The sequence below is a fragment of the Trachymyrmex cornetzi genome, unplaced genomic scaffold, assembly GCF_001594075.2.
Source record: "Trachymyrmex cornetzi isolate Tcor2-1 unplaced genomic scaffold, Tcor1.1 scaffold138, whole genome shotgun sequence".
In the NCBI taxonomy this organism is placed as follows: domain Eukaryota; kingdom Metazoa; phylum Arthropoda; class Insecta; order Hymenoptera; family Formicidae; genus Trachymyrmex; species Trachymyrmex cornetzi.
This window is the reverse complement of record NW_017295960.1, coordinates 839,228-854,635: the sequence shown is the minus strand read 5'-3', so window position 1 is coordinate 854,635 and position 15,408 is coordinate 839,228. Positions and strand designations below refer to the sequence as shown.

Here is a 15,408-nt window from a genome sequence, read left to right as displayed (position 1 = left end):
TTAGCTCGATAATTTAATCGTTTAAAGAAGTATGTTAAAGTTCAAGACATATCGCAATTCAGCATTGCATGTAACGCAATAACATCATCGTTGAAGCACGTTAAATAATAATAAAATTATCACTAGAATTCCTACTTGTCTGATACATGTAAATTTATTCCACGTATATTCCGTGTTACATATTATTCATTGGCAACAGTTACAAGAAAAATGATTATTACATAGTATGCTGCCAGTTATAGTAATAAATTAATTCCTGAAGTTAATTTTAAAGCGACCGCAAGCAGTTTATATATTTAGAATGAAAGGAATAAGTGTTTTGAATTTTTCGCTAATTTTAATTTAATTTGCCCGCCGTTTCTGAAATTGGCAGATCGAATGATTCAAACGAGAATACCAATATTGATATGCAATTCTATACATACGAATAGTGATACATGTTATCAATAATTTGCTACGAGATTTAGGTGAGTTATTCGAATGTGTCGAGTGTATTGAACGTGCAATATTAAATCATGACTCAATATATTTTGTCAATCAATTACATTAAACGGTTTTTTACGCGAAATTAACGTAAAATTGAGAGTGCATAGGACTTAATATTGTTAGTATAAAAGAACATTTTATAAAAATAATAGCAAGTTTTGAATATTTTAACTTGATTGAAGTTGATAAAATTGTTATCTTCCTAAACTAAGTTCTTATAATTACAATGTTTACACAAAAATTTAGAAAGTATGTTTAGTATACGATAACAACTATCTTTCAATCTATTATTTATGTGTAAAGTTTATTAAATTCTTACTTATATATACATTCTATCTTTCAGAATCAAAAGTTAATAAAAATATTTGCATAAAAAAGCGTTACATTATAAACAATTATAAAATTTCAAGTATTTCCTATTTTTCTATAAAGATACAGTTATTAAAAATGACTAAAATGAGAGAGAATTATATTTTTTTATGTAAAGTTATAAATCTTTTTTCTGGAACAGAAATATTTATGACATTGAAAGCCTGAAAAAGAAATTTAAAACAAGTATTTGTACTTAAAGCTGTCGGAAATAGACCCACAGACCACCTTCCGGTGTTGGTAAAAACGTCCCAATAATTATCTTTAATGGTATTTGCGTCCTCGGCGACAATTCCATTCTGTATTTTCTCAAAATCATAGCCAAACCTGCCTTTATTTGCAGTTGAGCCATTCTCATACCCACACAGATTCGTGGACCTTCGCCGAAGGGAAGAAAAGTAAATTTCTCGATGTTGTGTTTTCTATCCGAGTTGAATCTTTCAGGATCATATTTTTCGGTATTTTCCCAGTATTGTGGATCTGTGTGTAGAGCTTGAAGCGGTATCAGGATCTCCATTCCGGGTTGCACGCGACAGACAACTCCATCGGATCCTTTTAGTTCAAATTCTTCCGTGCATCGTTTCTTCATCACCCCCCCTGCGGGTAATAATCTTAGTGTCTCGTTTAAGACTTGGTCCATGTACGTCATTTCTTTCAAGCCTTCATAAGTGATTTCTCCGTTGTATTTGTTAAGTACGGATAACACCTCCTCCCGTAATTTATTCTGTACTTCTGGGTGACGGGCCAAATCAAATCCGATGAAGCTCATGACAGTGCTGGAGGTCTCATAGCCGTCGACGATAAATGACATTGCGTGGGCCGCAACCATTCCAATGTCGAATTTATCACCCTCCGCTTGCTCCTGTTCCACCATAAAATGAAGAAAATCGTTTCTAGGTATTCCGTCTTTTCTCCTTTGTTCCATAAGGTCTGCAACTAACGTCCTGAAGAAGTTGTCGACGTGCTTCGGAACGAGGTCTTGTTTCAAGATTTTATTTAATGACGGAATGAGAAATACGAGAGCGAATATAAGTGTATTTCGTTTGGACGGTTTGAAGATGGCTTGTCCGAGTTTTCTGAAAGATACATCTTTCTTGTCATCATCAAAGCAGTATCCATCTACGCCGAAGCCAGCAGCAGCTACCACCTGCGCGGTGTATTTGGAAAATAAGCTCTTCAATTCGAACTCTGTCTCTTTGTTGCTTAATTTTCTGTCCATGTAATTCTCCATCGTCGCACACACTTTTTTAACGTTTTCGAGCAGGATCTTCAGTCGCATGCTGGAAAATGCGTATGCCAATCGCTTTCTGCTGTTTAACCACTTCTCACCGGAAAGGCCGAAGGGATTATATGACAGGAGGCTGTCTGATTCTTCATTAATATGAACAGCATTTTCGGCAAAACTTGAAAAATTGGTTTGCAGGACCACTTTCACTAGTGCCGGTTCGATGATCATTAACGTCGGTGATGTAAAGTCATAGATCCCGACCATGCTACGACCCTTATTGTCCTTGTAGATCTTGCAACAGAAATCAGCTATGTGCGTCTTCATGCATATCACCGATAGCATGTTACCGAACCCCGGCAAAGCTCCATCCACGCACGGAATTCCACGTTTTTGCCAGTGTTTGTAATTTCGCGTCAGATAAAAGTAAAGGGCTGTAAGCGCCCCGAGAATTAGAGACACCAGCACGACGGTCATGTTGCTACTCTTGGACAAGAAATGACGCTTGATCGGATAAATCGATGTAGCCTTGACCACATATCATTCAGAACTGCAGGTCGAAATGTAGCGATGTGACTGAGACTACATTGAGAGCGTTGATAAGTCACAAGAATGAATGAGACTTCAAAACAGTAATATATATTGCGTAATCGACGATTTCACCAAGTGAACTTTATTACTCCATAATGTTGTAACTAACATTTTCTCTCTATTGCGAAGACTAAATTGATCCTCACAATCATTAAAAAGTGAATATAAAAAAATATATTCATCATATTAACAAATTTTTTAATAATTCGTTGTTTTACCGATGCATCCTTCACTTTATTGTCGCTTTCTGTGTTTGACGTATCTGCGTTACAATGTTTTATAACAATTTATAAATAAGGAAATAAATTTTTCTTCATTTTACTTTAATTATTGTTATGTATTTTCTGACTTATTTAGACAAAATTGTAAGAGATAAGAGTCCAAAAGTCTAGTTTTATTAAGATATTATTAATATTATATTTAATACTTTTACAATAATAAATTATGAAAAGCATGCACGTTGAAAACATATGCACAAATCTATAAAAACTCGTTGTATATAAATTCCAGTAGTTCAATGATGTTATCTTTCATGCTTTTTTATTACTTTGATAAATGAAGCTTTTATGAAAATAAGTATATAGAAGTTCGATACAAATCGCAATTCAGCACTGCATATGAAGCATGACAGTATCATCATTGAAATACATTACTGATTATATAATATCATCTAAAATGACAAGTAGGATTCTATATATTTGTCCAATGCGTGCAAAATAATTCCATGTTAAATATTTCTTAATGATAACAGATGAAAAAGAAAATGTTGTTGCATAGCATAGTTTGCTGTCAATTAACGGTAAATGATCTCGCAATTGATGTTATCAAAGCGACCGCAAGTAATTTGTGTAGGTGTTTAGAATTAAAGAGATATAAAAGATAAAGATTTAATGTTTGATTATATTAAATGTATTTTGCATGTGTTTTTTTTCTATTTTTCGAAGATTTGAATTTAATTTGCTCGTCATTTCTGGAATCGGTGGATTGAATAATTTTAATAAGAATCAGAAAGCTGGTTAATATTCATAATTGTATACATACTTACAGTGATACGCGTTATAAATAATTTGCTACGAGATTTATGCGAGTTATTCAAAATGTATTGCACGCATGGAATGTTAAATCACGACATTCGCGACTATATATTTTTGTCAATTATCAATTACATTAACTCACATTTTCTCGCGCAAAATTAACGTGAAACTGATCGCACAATCTTAACTTCTGTTCATGCAAAATATATACTTTCTATGCGAGATGCTAATAAGATCAAGTAGATCTTTCCTTCGTGCAACTGTATTTTCTTTACGCTATCTTTCAATTACAATTGAGTGTCTATTGCGTTTCAGTGTCACACGATTGTCATTTTGGTGACTGAATGAGCAGGGTCTTTTCGCCAATGTGTTTGTGAATGCCACGATGGAACAGATGAGATATGAGAGGGGGGGAGGGGGGGGGGGGAAGGAGAAGATGCGAAAGACAGTAACCGAAGTGTAAGTATTGTATTTATTTGCTATTTGCTTGTGAAATTAATCATTCTCGGATCAGTCATATCCGGGACACAAATGGCATCTTCTGTGCGCTATTTTGGAGCGTTCTATTCCTTATTTTGTAGCGTTCTATTCCTTCCATTTCAAGCAGTGATGGACATGTTAATTCATTATTTAGCTTTATCTCACATTTAGTGAAAAATGAAAATAAGTAATACAAATCACATGCACATCGTTCGTGAAACGAAATATATCCTTTAACAAAAAATTTTGAACAGACTTAGGCTTTTTTGTTAAAAAATGTGTACATATTTTGATAATTTAACATTTTTGTTATTAATTGTATTTATATAATACGATTTTTGTACTAGGATGAGAGTAAATATTTTTTTCTAAGTCTCTTTTTTAATCTTTGGAATGTGTTATATTCTGAAATACATGATGATACCGAAACAAAACTTACAAAATTTTTAAATAATTGACAATTAACAGAAGAACAACTTTGATTTATTTAAAATATTCATTTAAATATACTTCTGATTATTTCGTATTAAAACAACAGTCAGAGTTAGCAAGAGAGAACTAATTACTATTGTTTGTACAAAAATACATTTTTTTTAATTGCAAAACTTTAAGAATTTGAAATTTATTATTTTTTTCAAATATACAGTAATTGAAGATAAAATTTTTATTTTCTTGTTATACTAAGAACTTACAATTATAGCATTTATATAAAAAATATTTTAAAAATTACATTATTCTAATTATTCTGATTTTTTATTTCTGTATGAATATAATTAAACTCTTGTTTATTCCATAGCTTAATTAAGAGTTTATGAAAATATTTGCATAAGAAAATACCAAATACCTTTTCAATTATTATATAAAGATGCAGTACTAAAATTGACAAAATTTGAAAAGAACATCATTTTTACATAAAAATAAATTACAATCTTCTGTTTTGATATAAAAAAAACACACGATTAAAAATTAAAAAAAATTAAAAGAAGATGTTTAAAGCTGCCGACAATAGGCCCACAGACCGCCTTTTGGTGTTGGTAATATGGTGCCAGGAATCAACTTTAAAGGCATTTGCGTTTTCGGGGATAGTTCCAGCTTGCATTTTCTCACGAACATAGCCAAACCTGCCTTTACCTGTAGCTGGGCCATTCTCATGCCCACACAGATTCGCGGGCCTTCGCCAAATGGAAGAAAGGTAAATCTATCGATGTTGGATTTTCTATCCGAGTTGAATCTTTCAGGATCATATTCTTCCGGATTTTCCCAGTATTGAGAATCTTTGTGGAGAGCTTGAACTGGTATAAAAATCGTCATTCCAGGTGGCACGCGACAGACAACTCCATCGGATCCTTTCAATTCGAACTCTTCCGTACATCGTTTCTTCATCAACAATGCTGCGGGGACCAACCTCATCGTTTCATTGATGACCTGGTCCATGTATGTCATCTCCTTCAAGCCTTCATACGTAATTTCACTATCATATTTGTTGAGCACGGATATCACTTCCTCGCGTAATTTCTCTTGTATTTTTGGATAACAAGCCAAATAAAATCCGACGAAGCTCATAACACTGCTAGACGTTTCGTAGCCATCGAGAACGAATGACATTGCCTGACCCGTGAGCATTTCATTATCGAATTTTTCACCCTCTGCTCGCTCTAGTTCAGCCATCAAATGGAGGAAGTCGTTTCTAGGTATTCCGTCCTTTCTTCTTTGTTCCATGAGTTCTGCAACCAATGTTCTGAAGAAATTGTCGACGTGCTTCGGGATTAAGTTTAGTTTGAAGATTTTATTTAACCATGGCATGAGAAATACAAGAGCAAATGTAATTGTACTTCGTTTGGACGGTTTAAAGATGGCTTGTCCGAGTTTTCTAAAAGATATATCTTTTTTGTCATTATCAAAGCAGTATCCATCTACGCCGAAGCCAGCAGCAGCTACCACCTGCGCGGTGTATTTGGAAAATAAGCTCTTCAATTCGAACTCTGTCTCTTTGTTGCTTAATTTTCTGTCCATGTAATTCTCCATCGTCGCACACACTTTTTTAACGTTTTCGAGCAGGATCTTCAGTCGCATGCTGGAAAATGCGTATGTCAATCGCTTTCTGCTGTTTAACCACTTCTCATCGGAAAGGACGAAGGGATTATATGACAGGAGGCTGTCTGATTCTTCATCAATATGAACAGCATTTTCGGCAAAACTTGAAAAATTGGTTTGCAGGACCGCTTTCACTAGTGCCGGTTCGATGATCATTAACGCCGGTGATGTAAAGTCATAAATCCCGACCATGCTGTGATCCTTATTGTTCTCATAGATCTTGCAACAGAAATCCGTGACGTGCGTCTTCATGCAGATCACCGATAACATGTTACCGAACCCCGGCAAGGCTCCGTCCACATATGGAACTCCACGTTTTTGCCAGTATTTGTAATTTCGCTTCAGATAAAAGTAAAGGGCTATAAGCGCCCCGAGAATTAAAGACACTAGCACGACAGTCATGTTGCTCCTCTCGTACGACAAGTAACGTTTGATCGTATAAATCGATGTGACCCTGACCAAGTATCATTTGCGACTGGTCGTGATGCAGTAATAAAATTGTTGACGCTGAAGTACATGATAGCGGTGATAAAACGAGCGAGACTGAATAATACAATTTGCATGCAAGATTTATATCGCCAAGTAAACTTTATTATGAAATATTAACTAACATTTTCTTCAATTGATTAGAAGAAATTGATTTTTATAGTCATTGAAGGAAGAAAACATATTCAATATGTTTAAAAAATTTTCGATTATTTTGGTATTGAATATTTCAATGTGTTGGAAACGAAATGTTAACAATATTTTAATGATGAAATTGATATATGTGAATATAATAGAAGGGATTGATTTGAAAAGGTATCGTTTCAAATTATTTCTTGTTGCTTGTATAAGTGATATATTGGATCAAAAAAGCATTAGTTCAAGAAAGCATGAGTTTTTTACCGAGTAGATGGATATGACATCAATTTCGTCTAATAAAGATTTATTATATAAAATACGTACAAAGGCTAGGGAGCTACGGTCGAATGTTAATGCCAATCAATATTTACATAGAAACTAACATTGATGTTTATTAATCATAAAGAATCCTAACATACGTTTCAATTTTTTTACAACAGGTCATCCTCAGTGTAAAAATTATAAAATAAAATAAAGCGGCTAATATTAAAAAAAATTTCTATTTATAGACATAAAAGATTTATTAGATTGCTGTATTCTGTTATCGTTATTTGCTGTTGTATTTTAAGAGATAGATTAATATTTATGTATTTCATAAAAAGAGACCAAACTTATTTACGTATATTTTATTATATATCATACAAGACCAAACTTATCTATATATCTTTTATTATAATACATATTTTATTATATATTAAACGTATGTATGGCGTTCAGAGTGTTTTACGATCGTATTATATTTATTTGATTTATATATGCGTAGGATCTCTGCTTGCCTTTTTGTTAGCACGTTTGTATAAATACTATGAAGAAATAACAGAGATAAATGAGCGGGAGTAGAAAGATAAGAACGATGTATGGAGACGTGGGACGTCAGAGCATTCGGAAGATAAGTAATTTATTTATTTGCTGCCTGCTATTTATTTTTATGAAATTTGTGCCTCAGTTGCATCCGCAACTTGCTTGAAATCCTTTTCCAAAATTAAAATATACGCATTAATACGTGTCTGTGAGGTAGAATCTATGCTAGGAACGACAAAAAATTTCGTGAGATCTTTACCATTTCTTAGTTCAGTGCTGGGATTTACTTGCACATTTCGGCAGATTTTCGGCTTGGTTCCTGCCTCTTACTTCACCAATCTACGCGCAGTCTAAGTGCCGATAAGGATTTTCAAATCAGTAAGAAAGGAAAAAAGTAATTGTTATACAAAAATTATATGGTTTAGTCGGTAATACAACTATACAGAGTCAACTTTAGGATACTTTTAAGCAGCAATTAAACTGGCTTTTATATCCAACATTTAAATTCAATTGCATAATGAAATTGCTACTCAACTGCTTAGTAAGTAGATGTGCTACTGGATACATCTATTATTTTAATCGCCATGTGAACGCCACAGTGGAAGTATATCGTGTCGTTTGAGAAGTTGAAACGCGCTGTACAGGCATTGCGGACTTCAATTGCGCAAGTAATGACGCATAAAACATTTTCTGATGTTGTGTCCACATGGCGCCGTCGAAGTCTCTCTAGTAATGACAGAAATAGACACTTATAATTGATATCTATAGTCGGACAAGCCATCTTCAAGCCATCGGAACAAAGTACAATTACGTTCGCTCTCATATTTCTCATTCCATCGTTAAATAAAATCTTCAAAGTAAGCCTAATCCCGAAGTACGTCGATAATTTTTTCACAACATTGGTTGCAGAACTCATGGAGCAAAGGAGAAAGGACGGAATACCTAGGAACGATAATTTGTCTGGAACTAGTATTTTATATGTTATAAATTTTTTTATTATATTTGAACGGAACACCCTATATAAAGCATATAAAAACCATTGTAAAGAATAAAAACAATAATAATATTAGGACTCTTGAATATTAAATATAACAAACAATAATACAAACAATATAACAAACATACAATATAACAAACAAAAAATATAGTAGGCTAATGAGAGTCTGCGATGATAAACAGCTCAAATATTATAGTGATCAATCAATACTCCAAAAGAATGGATTGATGTCTTCTTTATTTAAACGTTTCGACTCTCTTTGGAGTCTTCCTCAGCAAGAATGATGCAATTCCAATTAGCTCACATGTCCGCAATGCTTAAGTCACTCACAAATTGACAAAAATGCAGCATTGATAATCATCACGGAACATGACAAGAAACGTGAAACTTTGTTGAACATATTAAATCTTAAATAGTGGGTATATTACAATTTTAAATAAGATCACGCATTTTTAAAAACACGTCCGATAGCGACAACGTGTCGCACAGATATGTTTGTAAGAATAAATTGTAAAATAAATTGTAAAGAATAAGATTGCAAATATCCTGATCTTCTATTTCTGTACAAAATTACATTGTTGCTTATTTTCTTAATGAATTAAGAACTTATAAAAATATATGTATATATAAGAAAATACATTATAAAAAATAATAAAATTCTAACTTTTTTATTTTCGTATGAAAATGCAGTAGTTAAAACAGATTAAATTTAAAAATATTTCAATATTTATATGAGAATTACGTAAACATTTCCTTCGGATATAAAAAATTATTCATGACGCTGAAAATTATAATAGAAAAAAATTCAAAACAAGACATTTACATTTAAAACTTCCGAAAATAAATCCATAAACCACCTTTTGGTGTTGGTAATATAGTGCCAGAAATCAATTTTAAAGGTACTTGCATCTTTGGGGATAGTTCCAGCTTGTATTTTTTCACAATCATAGTCAAACCTGCCTTCATCTGCAGCAAGGCCATTTTCATGCCCACACAAATTCGCGGACCTTCGCCGAATGGAAGAAAGGTGAATCCATCAATGTCGCGTTTTCTATCCGAATTGAATCTTTCAGGATCGTATTCTTCGGGATTTTCCCAGTATTGAGGATCTTTGTGGAGAGCTTGAACTGGTATCAAAATCTCCATTCCAGGTTGCACGCGACAGACAACTCCATCGGATCCTTTCAGTTCGAACTCTTCCGTGCACCGTTTCTTCATCATCAATCCTCCGGGTACTATCCTGATCGTTTCATTGATGACCTGGTTCATGTATGTCATCTCCTCTAAGCCTTCATACGTGATTTCATTACCGTATTTGTTGAGCACGGATACCACTTCCTCGCGTAATTTCTCTTGTATTTTTGGATAACGAGCCAAATAAAATCCGACGAAGCTCATGACACTGCTGGACGTCTCATCGAGAACAAACGATATTGTTTGACCTGTAAGCATTTCATTATCGAATTTATCGCCCTCTGTTTGCTCCAGTTCAATCATCGAATGAAGAAAATCGTTCCTGGGTATTCCGTCCTTTCTCCTTTGCTCCATGAGTTCTGCAACCAATGTTCTGAAGAAATTGTCGACGTCCTTCGGGATTATGCTTACTTTGAAGATTTTATTTAACGATGGCATGAGAAATACAAGAGCCAACATAATTGTACTTCGTTTCGACGGTTTGAAGATGGCTTGTCCGAGTTTTCTGAAAGCTACATCTTTTTTGTCATCATCAAAGCAGTATCCATCTACGCCGAAGCCAGCAGCAGCTATCACCTGGGCGGAGTATTGGGAAAATAAACTCTTCAGTTCGAACTCTGTCTCTTTGTTGCTTAATTTTCTGTCCATGTAATTCTCCATTGTCGCACACACATTTTTAACGCTTTCGAGCAGGATCTTCAGTCGCGAGCTGGAAAATGCGTATGTCAATCGCTTTCTGCTGTTTAACCACTTCTCCCCGGAAAGGCCGAAGGGATTATATGACAGCAGTCTGTCTCTTTCGCCATCAATATGAACAGCATTTTCGGCAAAACTTGAAAAATTGGTTTGTAGCACCACTTTCACTAGTGCCGGTTCGATGACCATTAACGCCGGTGATGTAAAGTCATAGAACCCGACCATGCTGTGACCCTTGTTGTCCTTGTAAATCTTACAACAGAAATCGGCGATGTGCGTCTTCATGCAGATCACGGGTAACATGTTACCGAACCCTGGCAAGACTCTATCCACACATGGAACCCCACGTTTTTGCCAATACTTATAATTTCGAGTCAGATAAAAGTAAAGGGCTATAAGCGCCCCGAGAATCAAAGACATCAGCACAACGGTCATGTTTCTTTTCTCGTATGATATGTAACGTTTGATCGGATAAATCGATAGGATCCTGATGATGTATCATCCGCGACTGGTCGTGATGTAACGAAATTGTTGATCTTAGAATATATTTATAGCGCCGATAAAACACGAGGAAGACTGAATAATAAAATTCGCGTACATGATTTATAGTGTCGGCAAATAAACTTTACCATGAAATATTAATTAACATTCTGTTACAATTGTGTAGAAGAAATTAATCTTTAGTCATTGAAGGAAGAAAATATTGTTAATATGTTTAACACATTTTCGATCATTTTGGTATTGAATATTTCAATGTGTTCGAAACGAAATGATAAATATATTTTAATGATGAAATTGATGTATGTATTTAATATAAATTACTTGTTATTGCTTGTTTAATTGACATATCGCATCAATAAAGCATTTTGTGAGTTCTTTACTCAGTTGATGGATATGACATCGATTTCGTCTAATGAAGATTTATTAAGATTTCTGTATTCTATTATCGCTATTTGCTGTTACATTTTAATAGATAAATTAATCATTAATTAAGTTGCGTATGTCATAAAAAGAGATCAATCTTATCTCTTTCTATATATATTTTATTACATATCTAACGAGACTAAATTTATCTGTATATTTTTAATTATATATTTTTTATTATAAATTAAACGTTGTATGGCGTTTAGAGTGTTTTACGATCGTTTTATATTTATTTGTTTAATGTATGCGTAGGTTTTCTGCTGGAGTTTTATCGTAAGTGCGTATCAATATTATGAAGAAATATTGAGGTGGGATATGTGAGCGGGAGGGGTAGGAGGAGAAGGATGTGTGGGTGGTATCGTGCGACGTTGAAGCATCCGAAGTAATTTATTTATTTGCTGTTTGTTATTCTATTTTTATGAAATTTGTGTCCCAGTTGCACCCGCAAATATATCGCTTATATTGTGACTGATTGTCGTTCTAGAATGTGTAAAAACATTTTTTCTAAATATTTTTTTATGATAACGTAAATTGCGAGATTTTTAAATAAATAGTTTATGATTAATAATATTTTTTATTAGTATAGCACAAACATGTCAGATGTTAAACGTATTTTTGACAATTTTCTAGGAAAGTAATAAAATCAGGAGTTAAACAAGTTAAAGTTGTAAAACTTATTATTAACAGTAAATAGTACAAAGGAACATATTTTAAAGAATTTCAAAATTTTTAATACTTTTTCATTTTTATATAAAAATGCGTTATTTGAATGTGGTAAAATTCTTATTTTCTTACTAGATTAAAAACTTATAACTAAATTATATACTCACCGTTTTGCTTAGATGATAACGATATAATAAATGACAAATTTATGGCAATAGACAAAGGCTTTTTATGATTAAATCGTTAATAATAGAATGGAAGCAGGAAAATCAACGCGGAACATTTTATTATTAATTAAAAGATGTAACACATACGAAGTACTAGTTCTAATTTTAAAATGAGGATATCACTGTAAAGAAGCAGCCCTGAAATTTTTTTTACAAATATAATTAAATACGAAAAGTCCTATATTTGATCAAAGTAGGATCTTAGTGCTTAAATATTTTTTGTGTGAATTTATATAAAATTAAAATAGAATTTTTCGTATTTAATTAGATTTATTCTCATTATCTAAATTCGTATATTTGTTTATAAAGTTACAAACCCAGTGATTTTACGAGAGTATACAGATTTGATTGAACATATGCAGAAGCTGTCTATACCTCTTGCATTGGGTGTGTCTAGCAGCGCAACCGCTCACTGAGCTGTTAAACAGAAATTAAATATGACTGGCTTTTATTTTTAGAACCAACACTTAAATTCAATTGCATAATGAAATTGATACTCAGCCGCTTAGTAAGCAGTTGCGCTACTGAGTGCACCTATTGTTTCAATCGCCATGTGCACGCCACAGTGAAAAGCGTATCGTGTTGTTTGCGAGTTAAAACGTGCTGTACAAGCGTCATCGACTTTAATTGCGCAAGCGATAAAGCATAAAACACTTTCTGCTGTGTGTCTATATGGCGACGTGAAAGCCACTCTAGTAATGACGGAAATAGATCGCTTCTGCGCATACGTTGTATGTCCAAATCGCTAATTTTATTTTAAAAATCCGGAGCTGCTCTTATAATTGATATCCATAATTTGTCATTAAAACTATTATTTTATATGTTGTGAATTTTTTTATTATGACTGAACGGAACAGTATATAAAGTATATAAGAAACGTTGTAAAGAATTATAAAATTGCAAATATCCTAATCTTTTATTTCTGTACAAAGATTACATTCTTCCTTATTTTCTTTAATGAATTAAGAACTTCTAAAAATATACGTATAAGAAAATATTTTATAAAAAATAATAAAATTTCACCTTTTCTATTTTTGTATAAAACTACAGTAATTAAAACAGATTAAATTTGAAAAGAATTTCATTTTTATACGAAGATTACACAAATATTTCCTTCGAACATAAAAATAATTCATGACACTAGAAACTGGATACAGAAAACTAGAAAGAAATTTATCATAAAAAAAGATATTTACATTTAAAGCTTTTGAAAATAAACCCACACTCCTCCTTGCGGTGTTGGTAAAACGTTACCAGGAATCATCTTTAAAGGTATTTGCGTCTTCGGGGATAATTCCATCTTGTATTTTCTTAAAATTACCGTCAAAACTGCCTTTATTTGTAGTTGAGCCATTCTCATACCGACACAGGCTCGAGGACCTCCGCCAAATGGAAGAAACGCGAATCGATCGATGCTGTGTTTCCTATCCGAGCTGAATCTTTCAGGATCGTACTCTTCGGGATTTTCCCAATATTGAGGATCTTTTTGCAGACCTTGAACTGGTATTAGAATCTCCGTTCCGGGTTCTACACGACAAACCATTCCATCGGATCCTTTCAGTTCGAACTCTTCCGTGCATCGTTTCTTCATAATCACTCCTGCGGGTAACAATCTCAGTGTCTCGTTTAAGATTTGGTCTATGTATGTCATTTCTTTCAAGCCTTCATAAGTGATTTCTCCGTTGTATTTGTTAAGTACGGATAACACCTCCTCCCGTAATTTATTCTGTATTTCTGGGTGACGGGCCAAATCAAATCCGACGAAGCTCATGACACTGCTGGTGGTCTCATAGCCGTCGATGATGAACGACATTGCGTGGGCCGTTACCATTTCAAGGTCGAATTTATCGCCTTCCGCTCGCTCCTGTTCGACCATCAAATGGAGAAAATCGTTTCTAGGTATTCCGTCCTTTCTTCTTTGCTCCATGAGTTCTGTAACCAGTGTCCTAAAGAAATTGTCTACGTGCTTCGGAATGACGCCTAGTTTAAAGATTTTGTTTAACGATGGCACGAGAAACGTAACAGCAAACACGATTGAATTTCGTAAAGACGGCTCGAAAATGGCTTGTCCGAGTTTCTTGAAGGACATGTCCTTTTTCTCGTCGTCGAAGCAGAATCCATCAACGCCGAAACCAGCAGCGGCTACCACCTGTGCGGTGTACCTGGCGAACAAGTTCTTCAGTTCGAACTCTGTCTGGTTATTGTTCAGCTTTTCATTCATGTAATTTTCAAACGTTGTACACACTTGTTTAACACTTTCGAGCAGCATCTTCAATCTCATACTGGAGAATGCGTAAGTCATGCGCTTTCTGTTGTGTGCCCAATTCTCACCAGTAAGGACGAAGGGATTATGTGCCAGGAGCGGATCTAAGTTGGGATCAATATCGATGGCGTTTTTAGCGAAACTTGAATAATTGGTTTGTACTATCGTTTTCACTAACTCGGGTTCGAGGACCATCAATGCTGGCGACATAAAGTCGTAAAGACCGACCATGCTGCGACCCTTGTTATCATTGTAGATCTTAAGACATAACTCACTAATATCCGTCTTCATTAAGATCACCGGCAACATGTTACCGAATCCTGGCAGGGCTCCATCCACGTACGGAATTCCACGTTTTTGCCAATACTTATAATTTCGCGTCAAGTAAAAGTAAAAAGCTATAAGCGCTCCAAGAATCAGAGACACTAGCACGACGGTCATTTTGTCTCTCTTGGACGATAAATGACTCTTGGTTGGATAAATCGATGTACTCTTAGCTATACATCGTTCGTGACTGACTGTGATACAGCGAAATAATCGAAGCTATAATAGTGTGCAATGATAGCGTCAGTAAAATGAGCGAGACCGGGAAATAGTAATAACCTTGAGTTGGCATATTTAGCTCCATTAACTTTACTGCGACGTAGTATTAACGAAGTATTTTCCAGTTTACAAAAGTGGAGGGGAGTTACATAACTTTCCTTATCTTAATACAAAAATATACAGAATAAGAATTGCTA

General features: G+C 34.2%; 2 protein-coding genes across 2 annotated transcripts; both read right to left on the bottom strand.

The window, feature by feature from the left end:
- Positions 1-993: 993 nt before the first annotated feature.
- Positions 994-2,728, bottom strand: LOC108770999 (probable cytochrome P450 6a14). The gene has a single exon (XM_018522834.1). The coding sequence runs from the start codon at positions 2,555-2,557 to the stop codon at positions 1,052-1,054; it is 1,506 nt and encodes a 501-aa protein (XP_018378336.1). The 5' UTR covers positions 2,558-2,728; the 3' UTR covers positions 994-1,051.
- Positions 2,729-5,148: 2,420 nt separating this feature from the next.
- On the bottom strand, positions 5,149-15,207 carry LOC108770998 (cytochrome P450 6j1). Its single transcript, XM_018522833.1, has 2 exons — positions 14,279-15,207; positions 5,149-5,850 (listed from the first exon to the last, which is right to left on the bottom strand). The coding sequence occupies exons 1-2, from the start codon at positions 15,107-15,109 to the stop codon at positions 5,176-5,178; spliced, it is 1,506 nt and encodes a 501-aa protein (XP_018378335.1). The 5' UTR covers positions 15,110-15,207; the 3' UTR covers positions 5,149-5,175.
- Between the last annotated feature and the right edge of the window lie 201 nt (positions 15,208-15,408).